Below are 27,791 nucleotides of genomic sequence, written 5' to 3'. Positions count from 1 at the left end.
TCCAAACCAAGATAATAATTATCTCCAAACTTTGAGTCAAAGGTGTTGCAATATGAAATGACGACACGAACTCAAGGTGTTCCCTTATTAACAAGTACACAAGTGTATTATTTCTTTTTATTTATATATGCAAGCAAGTTTATGTCTTTACAAATAAAAAAGCCACTGTCTGCCCAAGCTGTTGGCACAGATATATACAAAAATGAAGGAGTGAATCCGATTAAGCTTGCTACTAAGCAACCAGAGTGAAGTACAAAAAGTCTACGATGGAAAAACAGAAAAAAGAAGAAGAAATAAAAAAAACTACTCCCAGCGTCCAAAATGTCCAGCCTGATGTGAAGCATGGATCTGAAACAGGCGATGATCAGTTTCAGGTTGCAGACTGACATCAGCTTTTAGATCTGTGGTTCAGTTCTCGATGGACGAGAGCTGAATGGATTCAGGCACAGAGGATCTGATCTTTCATGCTGTGATACAGAGCTTTGGTGCTCCAACTGCGGACAACAGTTGCAGACACGTCACGTTGCTGTCACAGAATGATAGAAATCAGAATTCATTGTTTTGAGAGTCATGCTCGACGCTGCCTCGGTCCGATTTCTGAATCCTGTCACAAATGCATGCGGTCAGGATGGTGCAATGGTGGAGCGAGTCCATGTTCAGCAGTGGTCAGGGGGCCGACAAGAAGGACGCAGGATTAGTACATGTCAGTACACATATTCATCTTTACAAGGAGTTATGGGTAAAACGAGGAGACTGAAACAAATGGGAGAGCGAGCAGCTAACATCCTCTTCCTGATTCTCTCCGTTAGCTCGTCTCTGACGTCACAAAGACGACCACATTAGCCTCAGTCATACGGGAGGAATCTGATATTTGTTAGCTCCTTCCATCCCTCAGAACCAGGCGAGCACCAGGCGTGCTGGCCTTCATCATCCTCATCCTTCTTCATCTTCAAACGTCACTGTGCAGCTCTGGACCTGTTAGCTGGTATACCGGCTCGAACGGAGCTTAGTCAGCTTTGTTAGCGTCCATTACAGATGGAGATTTGGCTGCGCGCTTGTTGCTAGGTAACGTGGTGCTTCACTTATGCATGGCTGACTCCGGCGCACACATGCAGCTTGTTTCAAGCACAGAAACAGGAGGACTCAGACGTGAGTCACTGCTCAATTCAAACGAGCCAAAAAGAAATAGTGAATCGGGCGTCGAGAACTGCAGTGTGGACGCGGCCCGAAGGGCGATGCAGAAAGGGAGGGAGAGAGGAAGAGGATGTGAGCAGAGAGGTGGGTGCAGGAGGACGGGGGCCAGAGCAATACATTACACCATATCTGCAAATCTGCTTTATTAGGTTAAACAATAAAGAACACCATGATCATACCACTTAAGACTGGCAGTCATAGATTCATGCACTTGTATGCCAGAAATTAAAGGTACTTCTCGATTTTGTCAAACTGCTACAATATATTGCTCTGGTGGTAAACAACTGAGCAAGCGAGCTAGCTTAGCAACACCATTAGCAACAGGAACTGCAATACTGCACACTAAAAAAGTGGAAAAGAAAACAAAGACAGCAGAACAGCGCCAGTGGAAAAGAATGTTGTTGTTTTTTTGAATTATTTAATCATTTAAAATGATGACCATTGAATGCATAACCATGCCACAAACAACAACTAGATTCACTGTCTTTTTTTTCTATTTTTTTTTTTTTTACCTGTATAAGTTTTTCTTCATTATTATGAATTCATTCGTTTTCATCATTGTTATGTCTTCAGGTTATAACCAATGCTGCAAGACTATACACAGGCCCCACACCGGGGATCTCAATGCACTTACACACCAAGAAGAAGAGAGAGAGAGAGCTCACAATGGTCAATAAGTGCACAAAAACTTTTTTTTTTTTATCTGAGGTTAAAAACACTGACAAGACATCCATTGTCAGGCAATGAAATGATAGAATACTGTTACTGTAAAACTAGACCCTTAAAAATACTGACTGTACGCAGCCGAGACACACCTGAACAGGACACGAGTCTGGCGGAGCCTCCCTGCGTGGGCTCGCTGTTTGATTTGGCCGTATTCAGTTGCATTTACACAACAAAAGAACTGGTTCTTCGACTCTTTTTTTGTTTTTTAAATCCGAGACGATTTAGCCGTATCTGTTCGCGCTACAGAGGAGTACGTTTTTCCAGTCCCTCGTGCACGACGTGACGACGAACGTTGGAGTCCTCATGATTCGAGGGCCGATGTGGGTTTCCACTTTTTCACTGAGTAATTAAGTCTAACAGTGCTTTCATTCCCCTGTGGTCGGCAACGTGGGAGAACGTTCCATCAGGGGCTGAGGCGCCACCTCATGAATATTTCTGGTCCCTCATTTACTGCAACAATACTGCAATATTCAATATTAAAATCTTCCCTCCACCCTTTGGAATTTACTGTGAAAACCATCTCACAGAGACTTAGAACCTACAGAGCCCCGGAAAAAAAGAACCCAGGGATTGTTCCTGGTGACCTTGAGAGCCCTAAATGTATTTTTTGTCCCTTTATGGGCTTCAAACGTTTTCTTTTTTTGTTTGTAAGTGTATTAAGTCTCCCCTGCCGGTGTCTTTTGTGCGTGTAAATGCAGCCGCGAGTGGGAGAGCAGCTCAGGACATTGGGACTGACCTGCGTCCTCCAGACTCTGTAACCGATAGGAAATCATTCTCTCGGCTGCTCACCTCAACTGTTTCACATATATGTATATCTTTATACAGAATTCATGTAGGTACAGTGTGTAATGCTGCCTACGAGAGAAAAAAAAGAGAGGAAACACACTTTTTCCCTAATTAAATGATTCACATTTAAAAAGTTCCATAGATAATAAAATAGTGAGATGTTATTGGTGAAGAGTAAAAGAGCAAAGAATTATGGCTCAGAGTGATGGCGGTGGTGGAGTGTGTGTGTGTGTGTGTGTGTGTGTGTGTGTGTGTGTGTGTGTGTGTGTGTGTGTGTGTGCTGGTAGTCTCATCAGATCAAACCCTTCATCATTCATCTTCACCAGTACTATTAGACATCTGTCAATCATCTCTACTGGCAGATAGAGAGTCACGTTCCTTCACAGCTTATTAGAGGAAATAAAACACACTCCTTTAATTCTTGTTGGCCGGCTCAACACAACCCAACACGCGGTACAAACATACGCTGGTGACGGACCAATACTTAGATCAGATTCTTAAGCTTAAGTGCTGATTATGCAGAGAGTTAAAAAGCTTAAATGTTTCCCTCCAGTCGGGCAACAATATCCTGAAACAGGCTCACGCACCGAGAGTCAAAGCGCTTGAGAGCAAGGACCTGCTCGGAATCTCACAACATCCATTCAAGCTGATGATTTCTGAACCATGAGCTCGTCATCTAATTCCAGACATGACCTTCCTCCAGCCCTGCAGCCGGCAGACCTTTTTTCCTGGTGTTCTGGTTCCTCCTGTGAGGGAAACGCCAACAACGCCGACAGAATCGACCAAAGGCTTCATGACATCGAGGCGATCTCACGGCGCTTCTGCTCTGCCTCGCTACGAATCCTCCCTCTACAACCTTTCAAAATAAACCGCTCAGCCAGCAAAAACCCAACAGAGAATCCACTCCTGAACAACCACACAATTCACAGTTGTCATCTGCTCACGTCCGACTGGTACAGTCAGTTCTGAACCCGACCGATCAGCCATTTTGGTCACATTAGGGGTGCGATGAAAGAAAGATTACACACAGAACATGTCGGCAAAAACAAACCCTCAAGATGATTGGTGTTTACGCATGTGTGTGTGTGTGTGTGTGTGTGTGTGTGTGTGTGTATGCGTGTGTGTGTGTGTGTGTGTGTGTGTGCGTGCGCAGAACCACTGAAATACATGTGAAAGTGATGTAGACCCCCCCCCCCATGACACACACCTGCCCTCTTTAAATATCCCCAATGCTAAAAATCACACATGAACAATACTGATAAAAACGTGGCAAAAAGTCCAAAAAGTGAGAAAAAACAAGATTCGACAGACCGATGAGAAGATGACAAACGTTTAAAAAGACTTTGTGCTGCTAAGATGTGCTGTTTCTGAGGACAAGTCACAAGTTTATACAAATGTGGGGCGAGGGGGGAGGGGAGGGGCAGGGCCCAGTTTGACCAGTCGTTGTAAATCCCTGCCTCCATCCTAAGTGCTGATACTTCCCATGATCCTTTGGCGCCAGATGTGAAATATACCACAGAAATAAAATCTAATTTTTTTTATGACATCAATTCACCAGCTATCATAATCATCATGAATACAAATATATATTAAACCTATTAAACCCATTTGTAGCAATGTGCTGCTCAGTGTGCCCAGATAGAACATTTGGAACAACTAATGAAACTGGGCTCAGGATGAAGGGGGAGGGGGAGGGGTGATGGGGGGGGGGGGGCGAGGAGAAGTTAGCAAAGGTACCCATTTGTACCCATACGAAGCTCAAATTTCCTCTGGGACCATATTTCTCTGCGATGCCTGTCATCATAATGTGGTGAAACGACATAACACAGCATGACACCACCATACAACACTGCCTGCACAACACTGACCATTCAGCCACATCTATGTGTGTGTGTGTGTGTGTGTGTGTGTGTGTGTGTGTGTGTGTGTGTGTGTGTGTAAATGATGATGTGTGTACTGTAGGTTTTGAGGCTCTTGGTGGCGCTGCTGCATTCAATGATGAGCTCACAGACACCAGATTCCTCCCAGCATCTGCTGTGGATGGTTTGTTTCAGTGTTCCCTGCTAACAAGCTTGGATGCTAACATGTCTTGGCCTCCGTGCTGCAGGTTAGCGTGTTGAGTGACAGTTGGCCGCAAGCTGACGGACACTGTGGATCCACGCTGGCATTTGGTCAAACGTACGTTGGCACTCCGTAACCACGCAGGACAGCGTCCGATGATAGCGTACGTCCAACGTCTCCACAAACACCTCACGCCAGGATTCATGAGCTAACGTCTGCTCAGTGTCATAAAGTCAACATGTACTCAGCATGATGCTATCAAGTCCAACAATGCAATTCTAATTCAAACCAATTTTAGAAAACGGAGTCTCATTTCTTTGTCATATCCGGGCACAGATGAAGGCTTGCTACCTCAAGGCGAGACGGTCCATAAAGAATTAAACTAAGACCTCCATGGGAAACTTCCCCTGCTGATTGCTGATATTAATAACATTTTTGGTGTTCCATGTTGTTGTTTTTTTAATTATCTCCACCCTAATTGAATACACGACCACACAGACGTGAACCAAAATGAACGCTGACGTATATTTTCTGTCAACAAGCCTGAAAGAAGACATGATATGGAATTAAACGTCTGTGGTGTCTTGGCTTAAAAAAACGAACCAGCAGGGGACGGGACAATTCTTTGGGATCTTTGTATTTTTTTTTTTTTTTGGTATTTCTTCAAGTAATTGAATGTTCATTGTACTGTTTCATACATGTGCTGTGCTGGTTTTACATGATTGCATGCCAAGTGGTATGATGAAAACAATTCTGGGTCATTTGGCAGCAGCCATGACGGACGGACGGGAGCTTGGTCACTCGATAGGTCGATACGAGGAACCGTCAAGGTCAAATGTCACGTTTGTATTTCTGAAGCTATTTTAATCAATAATTCATTTATTCACGTAGAAGTCAACTTCATGCTAACTATCACTCAACGCGTCTATGTTAGCATGGACCACCTGAACAAAGGATCAGCTGGGGACACAAAGGCGGCGTCGGTGTCTGTGATGTCACCATTTTTTCGCTGCCCATTCGTGTCTTCAGGCGTGTATTTGAATGTATACTGGTACTGTTTTCCTTGTGTATATATCTGTTATCCTTAGGCAATGTTTGTGTGTGTGTGCGTGTGTGTGCATATGTGTCGGACAGGTACGTGTGTGTGCGTCGTTTCTCCTCGGTGTGTTTATGTGTAGGCATTGAGGCGTTCTTTGGAGCGTGTAGAGTGGATGTCATGCAGCTCCTGCTCCTCCTTCGACTTGATGTCTTCATATTTCTGCATCCGGCTGGCGTCCTTCAGGTAGCCCCAGTTGGCAGCTAGCGCCATCAGGAAGTGGACCTGAGCGAGGAGAGCAGCAAACGGGAATGAATACCAGTTGAACACTGCAGCCTCTGTCATGCAAAGTGCCTGCAAGGTCTCTACATGCTACGTCACTCAATGTGCTAAGCTACGTAGCACAGTCGGTCTCTGTCCTCCACAATGCAGCATAGAGGACACAGGGGATCTCTCTAGTTGTTATATACGCGTATATAAAATAAAAGTTTTTATGCGCAACAGTGAATATTCTCTATGTAACTGTCCAGTTTGTGCTGCATTATGAGAGATGGCAGCCTGGAGAAATGCAATACAGTGCAGCTACGTGTTGGGATCTTGATTCAATTGATTGATTTGACAGTTGGACGAAAGAGAAATGACTTCATGTCTCCGTAATGACCAAGGAGGACGTGTCATCGGTGTGGTTTGTTGGCAGGATGAAGCAACAAAAAACAAAACAAAAACAAAACAAACTATGAGGATGATTTCCACCAAACCTAATGTACGTTTTGGGGCCAAGCCTGCAGGTGACCAGTGAGTGTGCTGTTTTCACTAGAAAATAGCGAATACTTGGGCGGCACGGTGGTCAGCACTGTCGCCTCACAGCAAGAAGGTTGTGGGTGGAGCCCCGGCTGGAGCACGGGGTCTTTCTGGGTGAGTCTGCATGTTCTCCCTGTTCCTGCTGGGTTCTCTCTGGTACTCCAGCTTCCTCCACAGTCCAAAGACATCAAGAGGGGACCAGGTTAATCCAGACTCTAAATTGACCGTAGGTGTGGCTGGGAGAGCCAATGGTTGTCTGTATGGACTGGTGACCTGTCCAGGGTGAACCCCGGCTCTCACCTGAAAGACCCATTCTTTCACCCCGTAGCCACAAAATTTTGAACCATTTTCTTTAAAACTGCAGAATATTTTCACACAAAAACAACAACAACAAATTAGGAAAATGCAGCTGCAGTCATTCAGCTGTCAGGATTGACTTGATATAGAGCATCATTGCCTCAGCGCTGTAAACTCTACTGCCCCCTAGGGACCACATACAGGGCAGCTATGATGTCTCAGACATACAGTTCAGGTACAGTAATTAGAACTTGCACGGACCTGTGACATTCTAGGCTGTCAGATCCATTTTGCAACTACTCCCTCTGCAGTTTCTCAGGGTGAAGCCATAATAGTGCCGCTGCACATAAACGTTCATCGTGTTAATCCGGATATAAGATGCTAAACTCGCCAGAGGATAAAAATCAGTTGTACTGGCTACAGAGAGACACTTCCAGTAAATATGATCAAGTTCGTCGTCCCACATGCAGCTGAGATTCTTCACAATTTGTTTCTCTGAGAGAGAACTGTGGGGGAGGTGGAGTGTTTTTCTGGGATGGACTCCAACCCCCTGTGACTCTGAGCAGGAATAAACAGGTGCAGAAAATGGATGGATGAGTATTAATGTTTGGCTTTTTACGCTGAAGGAGGACAGAGGATGGAAACAACGCTAAGTGACAGTACAGGACCGCAGTAGTAGGGCTGAGCGAAAGCTGCTGGTGTCGAGGAGCATCTCTGAAAGACCTGATCCCCTCCACAATTCAGATATGTGAACAGCTTGGTGACTCACCATCTCTGCAACTCTCGCTCCCCCCCCCCCCCCACCCCCGCCCCACCCCGCCATCGTGCTCTCATGCTGGCTTCAAAATGACGCCTGATTTAGTCATCAGCACTTCTGCTAATAAATATGTTTGAAAACACTAATCTATCACAGTTATATAGAAGAAAACCGCCTCAGAAACGAATGAACGACTTCAAATCTGCTTGGTAAATATGTGTCATAGAGTTCGTATCACGCAGGCTCTAATTTCACTTTTAGTTCCTATGTGGTGAGACTGGAAGGAAAAATAACTCTTAAAGGAACACCGCTATTTTGGGAAATACTCTCTTGTCCCCACGGAGAAGATACTGATTTCTCCTCTGTTCGACCAACTGACTGCTAGTTAGCTTAGCATAGGTAGCTTAGAATGGTAAATGGAAAGGGTTGTGCAATACATTTGCTATAAAATAACATCCATCCATACATCCATACATCCATTTTCTTCCACTTCTCCTGTTGAGGGTGGTGGGGGTGGAGCCTATCCCAGCAACCTTCACCCTGGACAGGTCACCAGTCCATGGCAGGGCCAACACCTACAGACAGACAACCATTGGCTCTCCCAGCCACGCCTACAGTCAATTTAGAGTCTGGATTAACCTGGTCCCTCTTGATGTCTTTGGACTGTGGAGGAAGCTGGAGTACCAGAGAGAACCCAGCAGGAACAGGGAGAACATGGAGACTCACACAGCAAGACCCCGTGCTCCAGCCGGGGCTTGAACCTGGAACCTTCTTGCTGAGGGGCCACAGTGCTGACCACTGCACCACTGTGCCACCTTATAAAATATCAAAATGGCAAAATGTTGACATTTTAGATTCAGGTAGCATCGGACGTTTCGCAGTCATTCAAGGAAGCACCTGAAAATGTCGGCCAACAATGCCAAACCGTTGCTGACAGCAGGAAGAGCCCCGCCGCTAACAATGCTTGGTGAGGAGGATTACTTCTGGACAAACCAGCACCATGGACCCGATCTATTTGAACCAGAAGATCTACGGGTCGTGGAAGTGGAGTGGGCAAGACGGAGGTACACTAACACTTCCCGCCCACTACGATTCATCATGCTAAGCTAACTAATGGTCAGCTGATCTTTGTGGGTCTCTAATGCAGCACAGAGGAGAGAGGGTTGTCTTCCGGTCTGGTTCTGGAGAGGACGGACAATGGTTCTCCTGAAAAATGATGCCTTCCTTTTTAAAGGTTTGTTTTTTTGTTTTTTTTCTGTGCCAGATTCCTCTATCATGTGGAGGTCAGGTCATAACCCTCAGCCGGGCCCGTGTGCATGATGCCAACGTACAAGCACCAAAATTATTTCGGTGGGTTCCCGCCTCCACCCTAATTAAACTAAAATGTATGCCTGACTTGGTATATTCAAAGTGCAGCCCTCCCACCCATGATCTGACTCATCACCCAACTTATCTCGGCTAGAAAACAGAAAGTCGTGGGATGGTGGTTTAAATCCTCTAAAATAAGCAGCACAAAAGATGTAACAAAATTCAGAGGATGTTCAAGTTAAAGATGGTTGTAACGTCGGCGCACTTTTATCAGAGCTACATGAAAACAAAGGACAGAGGGTCAACGTCTGGAGGTTATAGAAGTCTGCAGTCCTCCGATGAAAATCAGTTTTCTTTGCCCTTTTAATTCACAGGGAGCGAGTGTTCGAGTGTCTGGCTGCACACAGTTGGCCTGTAGAGTGAGAGTTAGTCTGAAACAACTTATCTTTTTTTTGATAAATCAGTTAATCTGATTTGTTTAACTCACACATGAATTCAGTGCCTCAAGTACTGCAGTGAAGCACATTGATCAGACCTCAATTATAATTTAGACAGACACCGTTAGCTCAGTCGTGCTGACGTTAGCACTGACGTTAGCACTGACGTTAGCACTGACGTTAACTAGCAACTTTGGTAACACTAGTTATTTTGTTTTGTTTTGTTATTTTGTCGTGCAACTCAGACTTTATTGGACAATGAGATAAGTTACCTGCTGTGAGATCGTCTCCTCACCTCAAACATCAACAAACACCGGCCTTATGCAACATTCATTTTTAGCCTAATAAAAGCCTTTTTTCCTCTTTTCTTTTTTGTCATGAGCGCATTTTTGACAGATGAATGTTGAGGGAAATGTGGATGAATGAAAGTAGACCTGATAAAAAAACAAAACAAAGTTTTTTAGACAACACCGTCTGAACATAAAATTTTGTCTCCGTATTCTGTCAATTTATGACCAACATTTATAAGTGAGTACTCATCGTACCCCCCCCCCCCCACACACACACACACACACACATCAGGTCTACAGTTAACCCCAAAAAGACTGAGAGAACTCACCATCGCAATCACAGCAGCTCCAGCTCCCGCCAATGCGCACACAAACAGATGGAAGGTCAAGTCCAGCTGCAAGACACATGATTGTGATGAGTTGTGGCGCCGGTCACCCGTCATGGTATTTCCACCTGGATCCCTTGAAACTCTGCGACAAAGCTCACCTCATTGGATTCACACATCTTAGAGAACTTCTCAGATCCTGTGCACACTTTCCTCTCCTCAGAGATGGTCACCGCTCCTGGTAAGCACAAACATCTTCTCAAGACAAATTCAAGCCCAAATTATTTGGTTTTTTTGGTCTTTATTTGTGTCTTGTTTTATTAATTTTAGCAAAGCAGCATGAGTTCCATGTGTCACTGGCAACCCTCCAGTTTAAACAAAGAATTAATAGACAGTAGGAGGGAGCGCTTGAGCAACACTCGGGTTGAATTCATGAGGCAGCAGTTTTTAAGTGAAGCAATGCAACTGTTCCTGTGGGAAATCTTGTGGAGTTAATTTATGCCTGTAGACTTCGGCGATACAGCAAGACACCTGCAGGTGCTATATACCTCTTGAGTTCTTACAAACCTGGAGAGACGTTAGCATTGTCGCACACCCAGTTCCCTCGTCTCGATGTCTTTTATTTTAAAGCTTAGTTCTACAGCATAAAATAAGTCCTGAATGCAGCACGCACGAGTTTCAAAGCGTTTGTGTCATAAAAACCGTGGTTGCTAACAAGTGACCAAAGTGGACTACAAACGTCACGCTGACAGCAGAACAAGTGTGAGTCTGCGGTGTAGCGTGGTGTTAGCGTTGTGCTTTTGATGGTTGCATTGAAAGATTGATTCAAGTGTTAATTTGTGAACAAAACGTTTCACCAACCTTTGTTTGACACAGAGCTAATTTTAAGCAATAATCCAAAATCCTATATTCTTTGGGCCGAGGAATCCATGGCGATGCTAACTTCAGGGTTGGCCTACGTCTAAACACAGATGCACACACTCGCATCTCGTCCATCATTTTCTGTCTCAAAGTCTCTACTATTAGGAGCCTTCAGATGAATTCATCCATGTTGAGAAGTCTGGGATCTACACGGTACACTGAGCTTTCTAATGGCAACCTGCCTATTTGGTCGCGCACAAGCTTTTTCCGTCGTCCATGCCAGTTTGGTATTTTGGTGATTTGCCACCGGCACATGCAGGGTGTGTTCAGATGGTGTTGTGGCACACTGACACAACACAAACGCCAAAGTCAATCTCTCATAGCGGTGGTCGGACTGTTGTCATCTGACACACAAATAGGAGCAACAGGGTTGACCAAGCTTGGCCTCTGGACGTGGAGACAGAGACATGCGCTTGTTCGTCCCCTCCGTGTTTGGCAACCTGAGTTGGGAGGAAAACTGATGTGGCACACGAAAACATCTTGGACAGCCGGCTGCAACCTGCAGCTCAAACTTCTTGTGTCTCGGTGGAATGCAGGTCGCTTGTTTCCTATCAGAGAGATTTTCTCTCCGTCGACACAGACATGGAAATGTCTCACAGTTCGCCGAGACCATTAGCAACCACAACCTTGATGAGAGCAGTGCACAGACGGCGGATCAGCGCTCATACCGAACTGGCGCAGGTCCAGACACAGGTTGGCTCCCTCCACCACGCTGGTGTTCTGACACATGGACCAAACATTGAAGTACATGAAGACGGGCAGGCTGGTGAACGCTGTCACTCCCAGCCACACCAGGAAGAAGACGTAGGCCAGGAACATCAGCTGCAAACACAGGCGGGAGAGGCAGTGAGCGACAGACTGCCTTATCGCTTTGAACTCACCTTTCTCAGGGAAAACAATGAGCAGACGGGTATTTTTCACCGAGTTGCTGACTGACAGGTAATCAGGACCACATTCTGCATTCAGTGTGTAAAGGTCATCACACACACACTGGACACGATCCTTGTCTCCTATTATACAATAATAACATGATGCTTCTGAATCAGTCACAAGTAATTAATGCAATAATTTACTGATGTAAAAATGTTCATCTCTCTCATTTCACTCTGAATAAAAAAAAAACAACCATTTTTACTACTGACTGCTCCCTCTGCTCTCCCTTTGTTTAGCCTTTTAGTTCATGCCACAGAGATGTGTGTGTGTGTGTGTGTGTGTGTGTGTGCTGTTTCCAGAAGCCTGCACTAGAAAGTTTATCCCCTCCACTGCACACAGCGCTGCAGATGTGAGTGAAAATGTCTTGTGCAGAAGTGAACGAAGCCTTGAATCCCTCGCTCCTCCACGCCGATCGGATGTGATGGAGTTTGATCAGTTTTCAAGTTTGAACTCAGACTTTGTTCAGTGACGGGCTGTGAAAGTGTTGATCTCCAGAGCGTTTTTGCTCATTTGTGTCCTGTGGTGTCACTCGTTGCCGGGCTAAGCGGCGTTAGCGTAGTGCTCAGGGACATGGAAAGAATCGAGCCTTACTTCCAGGTCGGTGGCAGACTGCAGTGCGTAGTGAAAGGGTGGCCTGCAGGGAACCGTCCACGTAAAATGGAGTTTAAGATAATAAACCTCGGCTACTACAAATTACCTCTTGAGCCACGCAGCCCTTCTGGAGGTACGCAGGTGTAAAATATGATTAAGAAAAAAATTAACCTATAAGAATTAATCCTGCACGTCTCAGCAGCTCTGGATTGATGGAGAAATCGCCCACAGGTGATGGGTCAGAGTAGCAGCTCATTAACATTCCTTAATTACAAAAGGTGATTATGTTGTGGCCTCGTGCAGAATGTGGTCCTTCTCTTTTGGTACCCCAACAAAACCAGGTTTGTAGTTTTTCTCACGATGAATCAACAGTTTCTAGTAAATCTGTAGTTGTGTGGCTGGCAGACATGGGCCTGGATGTGCTTGTCAGGGTATTAATTGCCGCTTTATTTAATCTTTTTTTTTTTAAAGAAGTTTTAGCTGTAAAAGTAGTAATTCGCTCTGACACCAGACTGGGATTTTGTTGACTGGATATTACACAACTGCTGCCACTGTGGACAACACATCAGTAAAAAATGCAAATTTGATCCTCGTTTTCATGACAAAGACAAACGCATCTGCTGGGGGAATATTAGATATGATGAGAGAGCCACGACATGGATGAGGAGGTAAGATAACTGTTCCCTCCACGCTGTGGACAGATGATCCACTCGTGACCACGCTGATGGAGCCTGCTTATGTAACAGAACCGCTCCTCTCAGGGCACCACTGGGCAGCCCGCTTTCATCTTAAAACACTCATTTCTCACACATCCTGTTGAGTTTTCTTACGAATGCAGTCAGGCAGCGTCCACAAGCGGTGATCTTGAACTCTCCATACAGATCCCTGATGGCCCCGGTGGTGAAAAAGCCCTCCACCAGCAGCAGCACTCCGAAGACAAAGAAGCCAGCTGCCAGGCCGTAGATGATGTACTTCAGGATGTCGATACTGAGGAGAGAACAAAGATGGGGGAGTTTTACAGGCACTCACGCTGCACTGCTGCTTGAAGTCTTATTAGACTGGCTGTGTATTTATCTCACTCCGTGGGTAATTGCCCCAATAAAGCGGAGCCAGTGGGCGTGAATGTGGGCGGGGCCTGTACCTCAAGATGGGGGCGGGGACACTCAACCTGTCAGAGATGCAGGATCTATGATTTATGCTCTTTTTATTTGCTTTTGTTTTTTGCGGTGTGATGATTATGATGCAGTTTGTTATTTTTCACACGGAGGAAACTGGCTTCCACATGTGTCCGACTGAATCTGCAACATACCAGGAAACTAAGAATAACACGCCGCAGTCGTATCCCTGCACACGTGGAGCGCTCCGAGTGGGTGTTCGTTTGATCAAAACCTCCAAGGTGTTCCAGAGATAGCGTTTTAACAGGAAATGGACGGAATGGACGGACAACCTGGAGACAGTCCGCCTCATTTGACCAGGCGCTGTCACGTTTTAATTTATGTGTCATTCATTTCATTTTGTCCTTCTTTTTTGTTGCATGTAGGATGCTGTTTTCTGTATTTTGGTCCTGAATATCAAAGAGGACGATCAAATTCAGGTTTGCTCAATAAAAAGATGATAAAAAAACATCACACACAGAATGTGAAAAAGAAGGAGAGCTTCTGGTGGACTTTGTCCCGCCTTCAGGTCGTCCCCTGCATCATCTGCTTTGCTCGTCTAAATGACATCATAAGTTATGTAATTGAAGTCGACAGCATGTATTGAAGAAGGCATGAAACCAGTGATTGAGGCTGATAACTCTTCAGGAAAAGATGACGTTACACATTCACACTGTTACTCTGCTGTAAACTATTAGGTCATTAATAGAGGTAATATCAGTAAACTATTAGGTCATTAATAGAGGTAATATCAATACACTATTAGGTCATTAATAGAGGGAATATCAGTACACTATTAGGTCATTAATAGAGGTAATATCAGTAAACTATTAGGTCATTGATAGAGGTAATATCAGTAAACTATTAGGTCATTAATAGAGGTAATATCAGTACACTATTAGGTCATTAATAGAGGTAATATCAGTACACTATTAGGTCATTAATAGAGGTAATATCAGTACACTATTAGGTCATTAATCTAGGTAATATCAGTACACTATTAGGTCATTAATAGAGGTCATATCAGTACACTATTAGGTCATTAATAGAGGTAATATCAGTACACTATTAGGTCATGAATAGAGGTAATATCAGTACACTATTAGGTCATTAATAGAGGTAATATCAGTACACTATTAGGTCATTAATAGAGGTAATATCAGTAAACTATCAGGTCATTAATGGAGGTAATATCAGTACACTATTAGGTCATTAATAGAGGTAATATCAGAGCACTATTAGGTCATTAATAGAGGTAATACCAGTACACTATGAGGTCATTAATAGAGGTAATATAAGTACACTATTAGGTCATGAATAGAGGTAATATCCGTACACTATTAGGTCATTAATAGAGGTAATATCAGTACACTATTAGGTCATTAATCTAGGTAATATCAGTACACTATCAGGTCATTAATGGAGGTAATATCAGTACACTATTAGGTCATTAATAGAGGTAATATCAGAACACTATTAGGTCATGAATAGAGGTAATACCAGTACACTATGAGGTCATTAATAGAGGTAATATCAGTAAACTATTAGGTCATGAATAGAGGTAATATCCGTACACTATTAGGTCATTAATAGAGGTAATATCAGTACAATCATATTACGTTATATATGTAATATCAGTATGTTATTATTAAGTTATAGAGGTAACATCAGTACATTATTATTATGTTACAAAGGTAATACTAGTACAATAATATTACATTGTAGAGGTAATATCAGTAACTTATTATTAAGTTACAGAGGTAATATCAGTACGTTATTATTTCGTTATAGAGGTAATATCAGAACAATAATATTACAATATAGAGGTAATATCAGTACCTTATTATTACATTATAGAGGTAATATCAGTACAAAGTTGGATCATTAATAGAGGTAATATCAGTACGTTATTATTAATTATAGAGGTAATATAAGTACAATAACATTACGTTATAGAGGTAATATAATTACATTATTTTTACATTATGGAGGTAATATCAGTACGTTATTATTACCTTATAGAGGTAATATAAGTAAGTTATTATTACATTACAGAGGTAATATCAGCACAATAATATTACATTATAGATGTAATATAAGTACAATAATATTACGTTATAGAGGCAATATAATTACATGATTATTACGTTATAGAGGTAATAGTACGTTATTATTACCTTAAAGAGGAAATATCAGTATGTTATTATCAAGTTATAGAGGTAATATCAGTACGTGATAGAGGTAATATCAGTACATTATGGAGGTAATATCAGTAGGTTATTATTACATTATAGAGGTAATATCAGTACATTATTATTACGTTATAGAGACAATATAAGTATGTTATTATTAAGTTATAGAGGTAATATCAGTACAAGAATATTATGTTATAGAGGTAATAGCAGTACCTTATTATTACGTAATAGAGGTAATATCAGTACGTTATTATTAAGTTAGAGAAGTAGTATTAGTAAGTTATTATTAACTTATAGAGGTAATATCAGTACAAGAATATTACGTTATAGAGGCAATATAATTACGTTATTATTATGTTATAGAGGTAATATCAGTACGTTATTATGTTATTATCGAGGTATTATCAGTACGTTACAGAGGTAATATCAGTACCTCATTATTATGTTATAGAGGTAATATAAATACATTATTATGTTATTATCGAGGTAATATCAGTTAAATAATATTACGTGATAGAGGTAATATAAGTACGTTACAGAGGTCATATCAGTACCTCATTATACGTTATTATTACGTTATAGAGGTAATATAAGTACGTTATTATTACGTTATAGAGGTAATATCAGTACATTATTATGTTATTATCGAGGTAATATCAGTTAAATAATATTACGTGATAGAGGGAATATCAGTACGTTATTAGTACTTTATAGAGGTAATATCAGTACGTTATTATAACGTTGTAGAGGTAATATCAGTACACTAATATTTCACTATAGAGGTAATATCAGTACGTTATTATTACATTATAGAAGTAATGTCAGTACGTCATTATGTCATTATAGAGGTAATATCAGTACTTTATTATTATGTTATAGAGGTAATATCAGTACGTTATTATGTCATTATAGAGGTAATATCAGTAGGTTATTATGACGTTATAGAGGTAATACCAATATGTTATCATGTCATGATAGAGGTAATATCAGTAGGTTATTATGACGTTATAGAGGTAATATCAGTACGTTATTAGTACATTATAGAGGTTATATCAGTAGGTTATTATGACGTTATAGAGGTAATATCAGTACGTTATTATGACGTTATAGAGGTAATATCAGTAGGTTATTATTACGTTATAGAGGTAATATCAGTACGTTATTATTAAGTTATAGAGGTAATATCAGTAAACTATTAGGTTATTAATAGAGGTAATGTCAGTACAATAATATTACGTTATAGAGGTAATATCCGTACCTTATTATTACGTCATAGATGTAATATCAGTACGTTACCATTAAGTTATAGAGGTAATATCAGTGCAATAATATTATGTGATAGAGGCAATTTAATAACGTTATGATTAAGTTATAGAGGTAATATCAGTACACTAATATTTCACTATAGAGGTAATATCAGTACACTAATATTTCACTATACAGGTAATATCAGTACGTTATTATTATATTATAGAAGTAATATCAGTACGTCATTATGTCATTATAGAGGTAATATCAGTACATTATTATTACGTTATAGAGGTAATATCAGTAGGTTATTATGTCACTATAGAGGTAATATCAGTACGTTTTTATTACATAATAGAGGTAATATCACTACGTTATTGTTACATAATAGAGGTAATATTAGTAGGTTATTATTACATTATAGAGGTAATGTCAGTCATTATTATTACATTACAGAGGTAATATCAGTAGTTTATTATTACATAATAGAGGTAATATCAGTAGGTTATTATTATGTTATAGAGGTAATATCAGTACGTTATTATTACATTATAGAGGAAGTATTAGTATGTCAATATTATATTATAGAGGTAATATCAGTAGGTTATTATTATGTTATAGAGGTAATATCAGTACGTTATGGAGGTAATATCAGTGAATTATTATGTCATTAAAGATGTAACATCAGTACATTATTATTACTTTATAGAGGTCGTATCAGTATGTCAATATTATATTATGGAGGTAAAATCAGTACATTATTATTACATGATAGAGGTAACATCAGTACATTATTATTATGTAATAGAGGTAATATCAGTCGGTTATTCTGTCATTACACAGGTAATATCAGTACGTTATTATTACACTATAGAGGTAATATCAGTACATTATTATTACGTTATAGAGGTAATATCAGTACGTTATTAATACACAATAGAGGTAATATCAGTACATTATTATTACGTTACAGAGGTAATATCAGTACATTATTATTACATTATAGAGGTAATATCAGTAGGTTATTATTAGGTTTTGCGGTAATATCAGTACGTTATAGAGGTAATATCAGTACATTATGGAGGTAATACCAGTGGGTAATTATTACATTATAGAGGTAATATCAGTACATTATATTACGTTATAGAGGCAATGTCAGTACCTTATTATTACGTTATAGAGGTAATGTCAGTACATTATTAATACGTTATAGAGGTAATATCAGTACGTTATTATTTCGTTGTAGAGGTAATATCAGTACAATAATATTATACTATAGAGGTTATTTCAGTACGTTACTATTACACTACAGAGGTAATATCAGTACGTTATCATTACACTATAGAGGTGATATCAGTACAATAATATTACACTATAGAGGTAATATCAGTACAATAATATTACACTATAGAGGTAATATCAGTACGTTATTATTACACTATAGAGGTAATATCAGTACAATAATATTACACTATAGAGGTAATATCAGTACGTTATTAATACACTATAGAGGTAATATCAGTACATTATTATTACGTTACAGAGGTAATATCAGTACATTATTATTACATTATAGAGGTAATATCAGTACATTATTATTACATTATAGAGGTAATATCAGTACGTTATTATTACATTATAGAGGTAATATCGGCAGGTTATTATGTCATTAAGGAGGTAATATCAGTAGGTGATTATGTCGTTATCGAGGAAATACCAGTACGTTATGATTACGTTATAGAGGTAATATCAGTTCATTATAGAGGTAATACCAGTACATTATAGATGTAATACCAGTACATTATTATTACGTTCTAGAGGTAATATCAGGACATTATAGAGGTAATATCAGTACATTATAGAGGTAATATCAATACATTATAGAGGTAATACCAGTACATTATTATTACGTTAAAGATGTAAGATCAGTACAATAATATTACACTATCGAGGTAATATGAGTACGTTATTATTACATTATAGATGTAATATCAGTATGTTATTTTTACGTTATAGAGGTAATACCAGTACATTAGTATTACGTTATAGAAGTAAGATCAGTACATTATAGAGGTAATACCAGTACATTATTATTACGTTATAGAAATAAGATCAGTACAATAATATTACACTATTGAGGTAATATAAGTACGTTATTATTACATTATAGATGTAATATCAGTACGTTATTTTTACGTTATAGAGGTAATATCAGTACGTTATTATTACATTATAGATGTAATATCAGTACGTTATTTTTACGTTATAGAGGTAAATTCAGTACATTATAGAGGTAATACCAGTAGGTAATTATTACGTTATAGAGGTAATATCAGTACGTTATTATTACATCATAGATGTAATATCAGTAAGTTATTTTTACGTTATAGAGGTAATATCAGTACATTATAGTGGTAGTACCAGTGCATTATAGAGGTAGTACCAGTACATTATAGAGGTAATATCAGTACATTATAGAGGTAATACCAGAAGGTTATTATTTCGTTATAGAGGTAATATCAGTTCAATAATATGACACTATCGAGGTAATATTAGTACGTTATTATTACATTATAGAAGTAATATCAGTCCAATAATGTTATACTATAGAGGTAATATCAGTACAATAATGTTATACTATAGAGGTAATATCAGTACAATAATATTACAAGATAGAGGTAATATCAGTACAATAATGTTATACTATAGAGGTAATATCAGTACAATAATATTACACGATGGAGTTAATATCAGTACTTTAATATTACGTTATAGAGGAAATATCAGTACAATAATATTACACCTTAGAGGTAATATAAGTACAATCATATTACACTATCGAGGTAATATTAGTACGTTATTATTACATTATAGAAGTAATATCAGTCCAATAATGTTATACTATAGAGGTAATATCAGTACAATAATATTACACGATAGAGGTAATATCAGTCCAATAATGTTATACTATAGAGGTAATATCAGTACAATAATATTACAAGATAGAGGTAATATCAGTACAATAATGTTATACTATAGAGGTAATATCAGTACAATAATATTACACGATAGAGTTAATATCAGTACTTTAATATTACGTTATAGAGGAAATATCAGTACAATAATATTACACCTTAGAGGTAATATAAGTACAATCATATTACACTATCGAGGTAATATTAGTACGTTATTATTACATTATAGCAATAATATCAGTACAATAATATAATACTATAGAGGTATTATCAGTACAATACTATTATACTATAGATGTAATATCAGGACAATAATATTACACTATCGAGGTAATATTAGTACGTTATTATTACATTATAGAGGTAATATCAGTACAATAATATTATACTATAGAGGTATTATCAGTTCAGTACTATTATACTATAGAGGTAATATCAGTACAATAATATTACACAATAGAGGTAATATCAGTACGTTATTATTACGTTATAGAGGTAATAGTACAATAATATTACACGATAGAGGTAATATCAGTACGTTATTATTACGTTATAGAGGTAATATCAGTACTTTAGGTCATCAGTGACCTGGTGCTTAGTCTGCTAGAACATGACAATACAGCTTTGCAACAGCTTATTGTTGTAAAAGTACCACAGTAACTTACATGGTGAAGACATCCAGCGTTTCTCCAGGGGCTCGGATTACTTCAAAATAGTTCTGGAGGATGGTGACAGTGCCACTCAAAGCCTCGTGACCACACCCACAGAACAAGGCCACGCCCATGTAGAGGAGGATGGTGGCGATGAGAGAGGCCCAGGGCAGACTGCCCACGCATCGTTCACAGCACTCCTTACAACCTGGACACACACAGAGACAGAGATGTAATACAGCCGGTTCCAACACACACACACACACACACACACACACACACACACACACACACTCTAGCACAGAAAGTCTCGCATGTCAATCTATAGATGCAGCAGACGTCTCAAAGTTTCCTCAGATTTCAAGATCCATCGAACAAATGAATGAAGCCTTTCTGAACCGTCTGTTTGTCCCGGTGGAAACGGGTGGCAAGCATCGCTCACCCTGGACAGGCCACCTGTCAATCACCAGGCCCAATCCATACCAATCGGCAGCCAAGATGAGAGAAGCCAAACTGTTGTGATGCATCACCCCGAGTGTGTGTTTGCTGAGTGTTTTTATTCGTTAGGAGTTTACTAACAAGTTCCTGACTCATGATTTACGGATATCTAATATAATTTCCTTTTTTAGAAGACACACATCCGTGCATCCATCGTTTTACATGCAGTCAAACACTTGTCATTGGTGTCAAGCCTCTCGGGACACAGGAAACAAGCTGCAAACTCAATGTTGTCACCTGTTCAGCTGATATTTTCAAGTTATTAGCAGTTATTTTCTGTGACCCATTCAGGAAACACTTGGAGCCGTGGCGCCGGCCAGTTGGAAAATGTGAACCAAATAATGAACAACAAGGTGGCCAATGAGCTTGTGGACATCTCAGATCAAAATATGAGTCTTGTGGACCCTAAATCAGGCATTAGGCTGCCAAAAGGGGCTGATTTTACCAACGAGGAGAAGGTTAAAACAGGGAAACCCTACAAGAGCCTGAGAGGTGAGCGTGGGACTATAAAGAGCAGGAACTGGATTTACCTTCTGCTCTCATCGTGTGATTTCCCTTTGATAAGAGAGGAGGCTTCAAAGATGAGGCCTCTCATGTTCCTCACAGCAGGGAAAGACAGATTAAAGTCTTTTTTTCTGGCGACAAGGTTGTGGAGAGGTGTTACAGCGACATGGGGTCTGTCTTCTAAGTGGACCTCTAGCAGGGCTGCAGAATGTCGGTAAAAGAACACAGTGGCACCTTTGTGCTGCCTCGTACTAATAAATATCACAGCGAGCAACTGGAAGAAACAACACCGCACAAAAGTGAAAGTGTATTCAGTAGCAGCATTTCTCCACTTATATATATATATATATATATATATATATATTCCCCCTTGAAACATTAAAAGAACACTAGCTTACGTTGCTACGCACTGTGCGCTAACATCCCAGGTGCCCCTGCTGGTGTCCTGGACCTGTTGTCTGGCCTCCTGCTGCTCTGATCCAGTTGCTCTGTTGTTGACTTTCCTTCCTGCCACATGAATCAACTGTGCTGTGGTTGAAAGTGACAGAATAATTCAAGCCTTGCTGGTTGTTGGGATGGCAACCGGTGAAGAAAGGCCAGAGTCACAGCGGAAAGATATGTCGTTTCAGGAATATCTGAATAACTCATAAATCCGCATATTTGTCCAACCTGAACACTCCCAACCAGCTGGTTTACTGCCTTGGTGTGTTAAAAACCCATGAGAAACTGATAAACTGTAAGTGTGCTGTCATTTATGTGTTCATACAATAGAAAAGTCAGGCTGTTTCCAGATGTTCCAGATGTATCATTTCGTATTTGAGACTAGTTGACAGCCAGTGCTTCTGTTTGTGAGTTTGAGTTCGCCTGAATACTTGAACTTGAAGAAGGTTCTGGGTTTGAATTCACCGGTGTCACTTCACTTCTGTCTGAGCGTGTTTCACACACACACACACACACACACACACACACACACACACACACACACACACACACACACACACACACACACACACACACACACGCACATCCTTGTGCTTACATCTTTGTGAGGACGTTCATTGACTTAATTCATTCCCTAGCTCCTCATCCTAACCCTCACGATCTCCACTGACTCCCTGACCACAACCTTGACCCTATACCTAACCTGAAGCTGATTCTAACCTCGACCCTAAAACCAAGTCTTGACCTTCCAACGGCTCTTGAAGATGTGAGGATTGGCGAAAATGTCCTCACTTTCAGAAAATGTCCTCACTCTGTTGGTTAAATACGTACAGTATTCTTGTCCTCAATATGTAGCAAGTACAAGACCACACACACACACACACACACACACACACACACACACATAAAGAACATGTGTGTGTGTGTGTGGCCCAGCTCTGAACCCTGTTAACAAGCATGAACTTCTTTGTGTCTGTGGTACAGCGCAGAAAAGTAAACAAATGTGTCGTTCATCCATTTATGAGATCCACTGTGAATTCTGCTTGGTAAGGAAATAAATGAATGGGATGCATGTGAGGGCCGGGTCGGGTCACCGGGGTCCATCCTGTGGATGCGGCCGTTGATCTGCAGGTCTCCATCTGACTTGCAGTTCATTAAGACATCCCTTTTAGAGAGAAAGGATCCACCCATTTTTGTCAAGGTTGCCGTCTGAAGGTTGTGATGTCATGATTCCCTTGTCCATCAAGCTTTGATCCTCCCAGAACCTTTGTCTCAGCCAATAATAGCCAGTTGTGACATAGGTGTCTTGCTCATTCCACCTCAGTTCCACCAAGCTATTATCTACTATCACACACACACACACACACACACTCTCTCTCTCTCTCTCTCTCTGTCTTCCAGATACACAGAAGTTAATGGAACACCAATCCAGCAAGACAAAGACAAAAACCAATTCAATATTCAGCAGGAAAACACAGACACACATACACACACACACACGCACACACATACACGCCCACACGCACACACACACACACACACACACACACACACACACACACACACACACACACAGATACACATACACACGCCCACATTGCATATCCATACATTAAGCTTTCCTCCTTTATGCCTGGGAAAGAGGTTTGTATGTTTTTTGTGTTTTTTGTGTGTGTGCGTGCGCGTGTGTGTGTGCATGCGTGCGCGTGTGTGAGTCATCGTGCTGCTCAGGTTTAATTGACCAGCCCAGTTGCCATGCCAACAGGGGTGTGGCATGGTGCTGACCCACTTTGCCTGTAGCGTTGTCATGGCAACAGCGCGGCTCTGCAAGCGTTACAGCCACACTAACGCGCATCTCCACACACAGACACAATGCATGTCGTGGTGCTGCTCAGCATCTCCGTGTGTGGAAATGATCAATGAGTGGTTGCTGCGTGGTTCAGGACTGAATGTGGGCTGCTGACGGGGGAACAAAAATGGCTGCTGAGCCCTGTAGGAAGGTACCATTTTACACCGACTGACTCCATTTAATGAAATGTTCCTCATAGCTGAGCTACACGCAGAATGTGGTTCTGTGCATCCACGTGTGGATCAGTTCATGCCCACGGAAGCGTTATCTCTCATACGGGGACGTGATTGAGTCAACATTTGAGGGACAGATGGAGGAGGAGTGTGACGCTGTGACATAAATGTCTTATGAGGGTGTTTCTTTATGCAGCATCTCTGTGTTTTGCACTGAATATTCCCATATCTACAAATATCTATGTATGACTGTGCAGTTGTGTGTGTGTATGCGTGCGTGTCTGTGTGTGTGTGTGTGTGTGTGTGAGTGAGTGTGTGTTCTGTATTTCAGCCATGTTATAATCCTCATCATATTTCCATATTTGGGCTTTAAACGCAGGAAAGACCCAGTGACCTGGTAAAAACTGGGGCAGGCAGAGCACAAACGGCTGTCATATACATGAGGGCGTTCTCTTTGTTTAGAAGTGGTCGATTTTAAATGGAAATAAAGGCAGAATAAACCGAAGGCCAAGCAAAAAACCTTCCATCAGAGGGATTACAATCTGCAGTTTTTAGTGACTTTGCTGGAGCTTCGTATTTTGTCACATTTGTATGAATTATAGAGTGATATGTGCAGAGTTTATAAATATTAACAACAATAATAACTGGATTTTGACATCTCATAGATTTTAAACACGGGCCCTTGCTCAGTATCCAGCACATTCAAGTATAATGTGAGAACCTGAAAGAACCCTTGAGAAGCAGGACTTGATATGGTGGAATACTGAGGATTTGACTGTGGTACACATTAAAGTATTTGATCCAACCTGAGCTCTGAACATCGTCTCCACAGAGTTTGATAGTCTTTCACCTTGCTAACATATCAGTGCCGTGTTTTAAATGCTACCAGACATGTAAGGGTGTGAAATAGGCAGCGAGAGCCCAGGTGAGTGTTCCTGCCCAGAAGCTGCAGAGCAGGACAGTCAGACGGTGAACAGTTTACCAACCAGTCCTGTGAACTGGTCCCAGCAAGATGCCGCCTGATGTTGTCTGTCACTGTTGACTTTGTAAGGAGCAATTTACATCTCACACACACACACACACACACACACACACACACACACACACACACACACACACACACACACACACACACACACACACACACGTTTCCAACAAGCCTTGGAAAAATAACTTGAAAATCTTAACTTTAACCACAACAACTCAGCCTTGCTTCAAACTGAAAACAAATTTAATCCTTTAAATGTAATGATTAACCTCACGGGGACTTTCATTTTCACACCAAAGAGATTAAACAGATTTACGCTCGGTATTACACACACACACACACACGCGCGCGCGCGCACACACAGATAATGGTGGCAGCCTCTGCTGGCATGGCCTCCTGAAATGATTCTCTTAGATGTCAATCAAATTGTCTGTTCATCCATAAATCCCTCCTCGCCGCCTGCCTCTCCACCCCTTTCTCCATCCCTCTCTCCACCTCTCTCCCCATCTCTTTGTCCGTTGCTGAGGCTGAGCTGTGTGTTTGACATGCAGCTCTGGGACAGATATACTGGCCACAACCAATCCCTGCTATAGATTTCTTCTTCACCATCTTAACCAGGCAGAAAAAGCGGCATTAATCACAAACCCCCTTATAGATGTGACATGACAAGTTGCATTAGAAACCACAATAAAAAAAAAAGTTTTATATGACTTCAGCAACCGTGTTAATGAGGAGTTCATGTTCTATATAGGCTGTGTAAGTGCACCTGACAGCAGAGAACGCCTCCCGGAGCCCAGGATCAGGGCTCAGGGGCCGACTCCATGAACACACGCTCAGCTCTGTCTGGGAGGAGCAGATCGATACTCCTGCTATCCCACATACGTGTGCTGCCCGTGCACTTTTGATAGTGACGAAAGGGCATTGATTACAAAGTCAAAGTCTCACTGCCTTTCAAACATTTATGACACCGTTTTCTGCCAATGAACAGACTCGTGTGATGTAAGAATCCTAGAAGCCTCCTGTTTGTCAGTCAGTCAAAGAAGGGATTAGCTGACTTGCAGCCACACACACACACACACACACACACACACACACACACACACACACACACACACACTGACAGAGCAAAGTCAAGCATAATATGGTCAATTCAGTCTCGGTTTCAAACAGCCAGTATTGGTGGGTGTCTGCTCCAGCAGCACAGCAGCCAGTGGTAGAACACACCCAGCGCATCAACTTCTCTAAAAGGAGGATATCTGTATGTTCCGTGACAAATCTGCTGTTGGGAGGCAGCCTGCTTGCAGAATTTGAAACAGCCTCAATCCTGCAAAGCTGGACATCACAAATGTTGCAGTTTTAATCGAACTAACAATTTACAAGTCGCATGCAATGTAAAGCTAAAGCTCACAACTCCGAAAGGACCTGACTGAGAGCGCCTGCAGATCCTTCCGGCTGATGATGTTATCAATAAAGTTAGCTTGAAGGCTTCAAGGGCCTTGTTTTGCTCTTTGAGTCGAATCAGTCGTCTCTGACGAGGAGGCTGCCGAAGCCGGCGTTTGGCTTGTTCGTGTCTGTCGTGATCGCTGCAGGACGACACATCAAAAAGGCGTCCGTGGTGCTGCCCCTCCCCTGGACGCTGTCCTGAGAACAAGGCACCAGAGTTTTGGAGACAACCTGCTGCTCTGAGGACAGGAAGTACACAAATAACTCACATGACACTGCGTAGGGAAGGCAGAGAGGGCCTCTGGTCACCACCCTGGTCTTGGGCCTGGTACCACAGGGTGCCAAACATGCTCACTGAGAGCCAGAACCCAGAGCCAGGCTCACTGGCAGGGCAGCCTGGATGCATATTTAGCTGTGGTGAAGCTGCTCCTCCATACTACAGCTCCCTTCATTCCCCTGCACCTCACGCTCCTCCAGCCCAGGTCCCCCACACGCCACCTCTAGGGTCCTTCATACGGCTCACACTAGGTAGACGCCTTTGATGACCTCACGGCAAGTCATCCCACTTCTGCCTTCGTCGTATGCAACAAAGGCAGAGGGAGGTCACCTGACCCTGGCCTTGAACAGCCAGAGCAGTGACGACAGCCAGGCCACGGAACCCAGCGAAGATCTCACCACCAAGAAGTGGGTTCTTTTCTGTCTGTCCTGTTTATGAGAGCCAGAGCGCCCATGCAGGCGACACACAGGTAGACCATTATTAAGATTTTATGTCACAGGTATTTATATCCTAACATGCATTCTGTCCTACAGCCACTAGGGGGTCCTTGAGCTCCCCAAACGAACGCAAATGACGCCTTTGAACTGGAACTCAACCACAGGAACTCATCTTAAAACATTATTATTTTTTACATAGTGGTCAATTTTCTGACTGTTTCAACAAACTGCTGTGCATTTTGTTCTAAAAACATCTTTTAGGTCTATGAGGGAAGTTATCGGTCGATATCGCGAATGTCTGTGAACCAACTACACGCGTGTCATCGGTACACATTTTTTTTTTGTTTGTTTGTAAAAGGAAAAATACAATAAAAACATCTGATCAGAGAATCCCATGTGAATCCCTTTCTCAACGGAACCTATTGGTTTTATCACGGATCAGTCTGTAAGTTCTTTGACTCGGCTTCTCTCAAAACTCAACAAGGTTTTCAAAAA

General features: G+C 41.4%; 1 protein-coding gene across 1 annotated transcript in view; it reads right to left on the bottom strand.

The window, feature by feature from the left end:
* Positions 1-79: 79 nt before the first annotated feature.
* Positions 80-27,791, bottom strand: part of gpm6ab (glycoprotein M6Ab) — a 33,853-nt gene continuing 6,141 nt past the window's right edge. The window contains exons 2-7 of the mRNA XM_086210465.1: positions 20,702-20,894; positions 13,295-13,451; positions 11,609-11,762; positions 10,181-10,257; positions 10,023-10,088; positions 80-6,088 (exon numbers count right to left, since the gene is read on the bottom strand). Coding sequence (XP_086066591.1) covers positions 5,936-6,088; positions 10,023-10,088; positions 10,181-10,257; positions 11,609-11,762; positions 13,295-13,451; positions 20,702-20,894 — 800 coding nt within the window. The 3' untranslated portion in view covers positions 80-5,935. The remainder of the gene's footprint in view (positions 6,089-10,022; positions 10,089-10,180; positions 10,258-11,608; positions 11,763-13,294; positions 13,452-20,701; positions 20,895-27,791) is intronic.

This window comes from Aulostomus chinensis, chromosome 8 (assembly GCF_037954235.1).
Source record: "Aulostomus chinensis isolate RoL2024-O1b breed Wild chromosome 8, RoL_Achi_v1.0, whole genome shotgun sequence".
Taxonomy (NCBI): Eukaryota; Metazoa; Chordata; class Actinopteri; order Syngnathiformes; family Aulostomidae; genus Aulostomus; species Aulostomus chinensis.
Note: the sequence above shows the minus strand (reverse complement) of the source record. Positions and strands in the feature narration are given on the sequence as shown.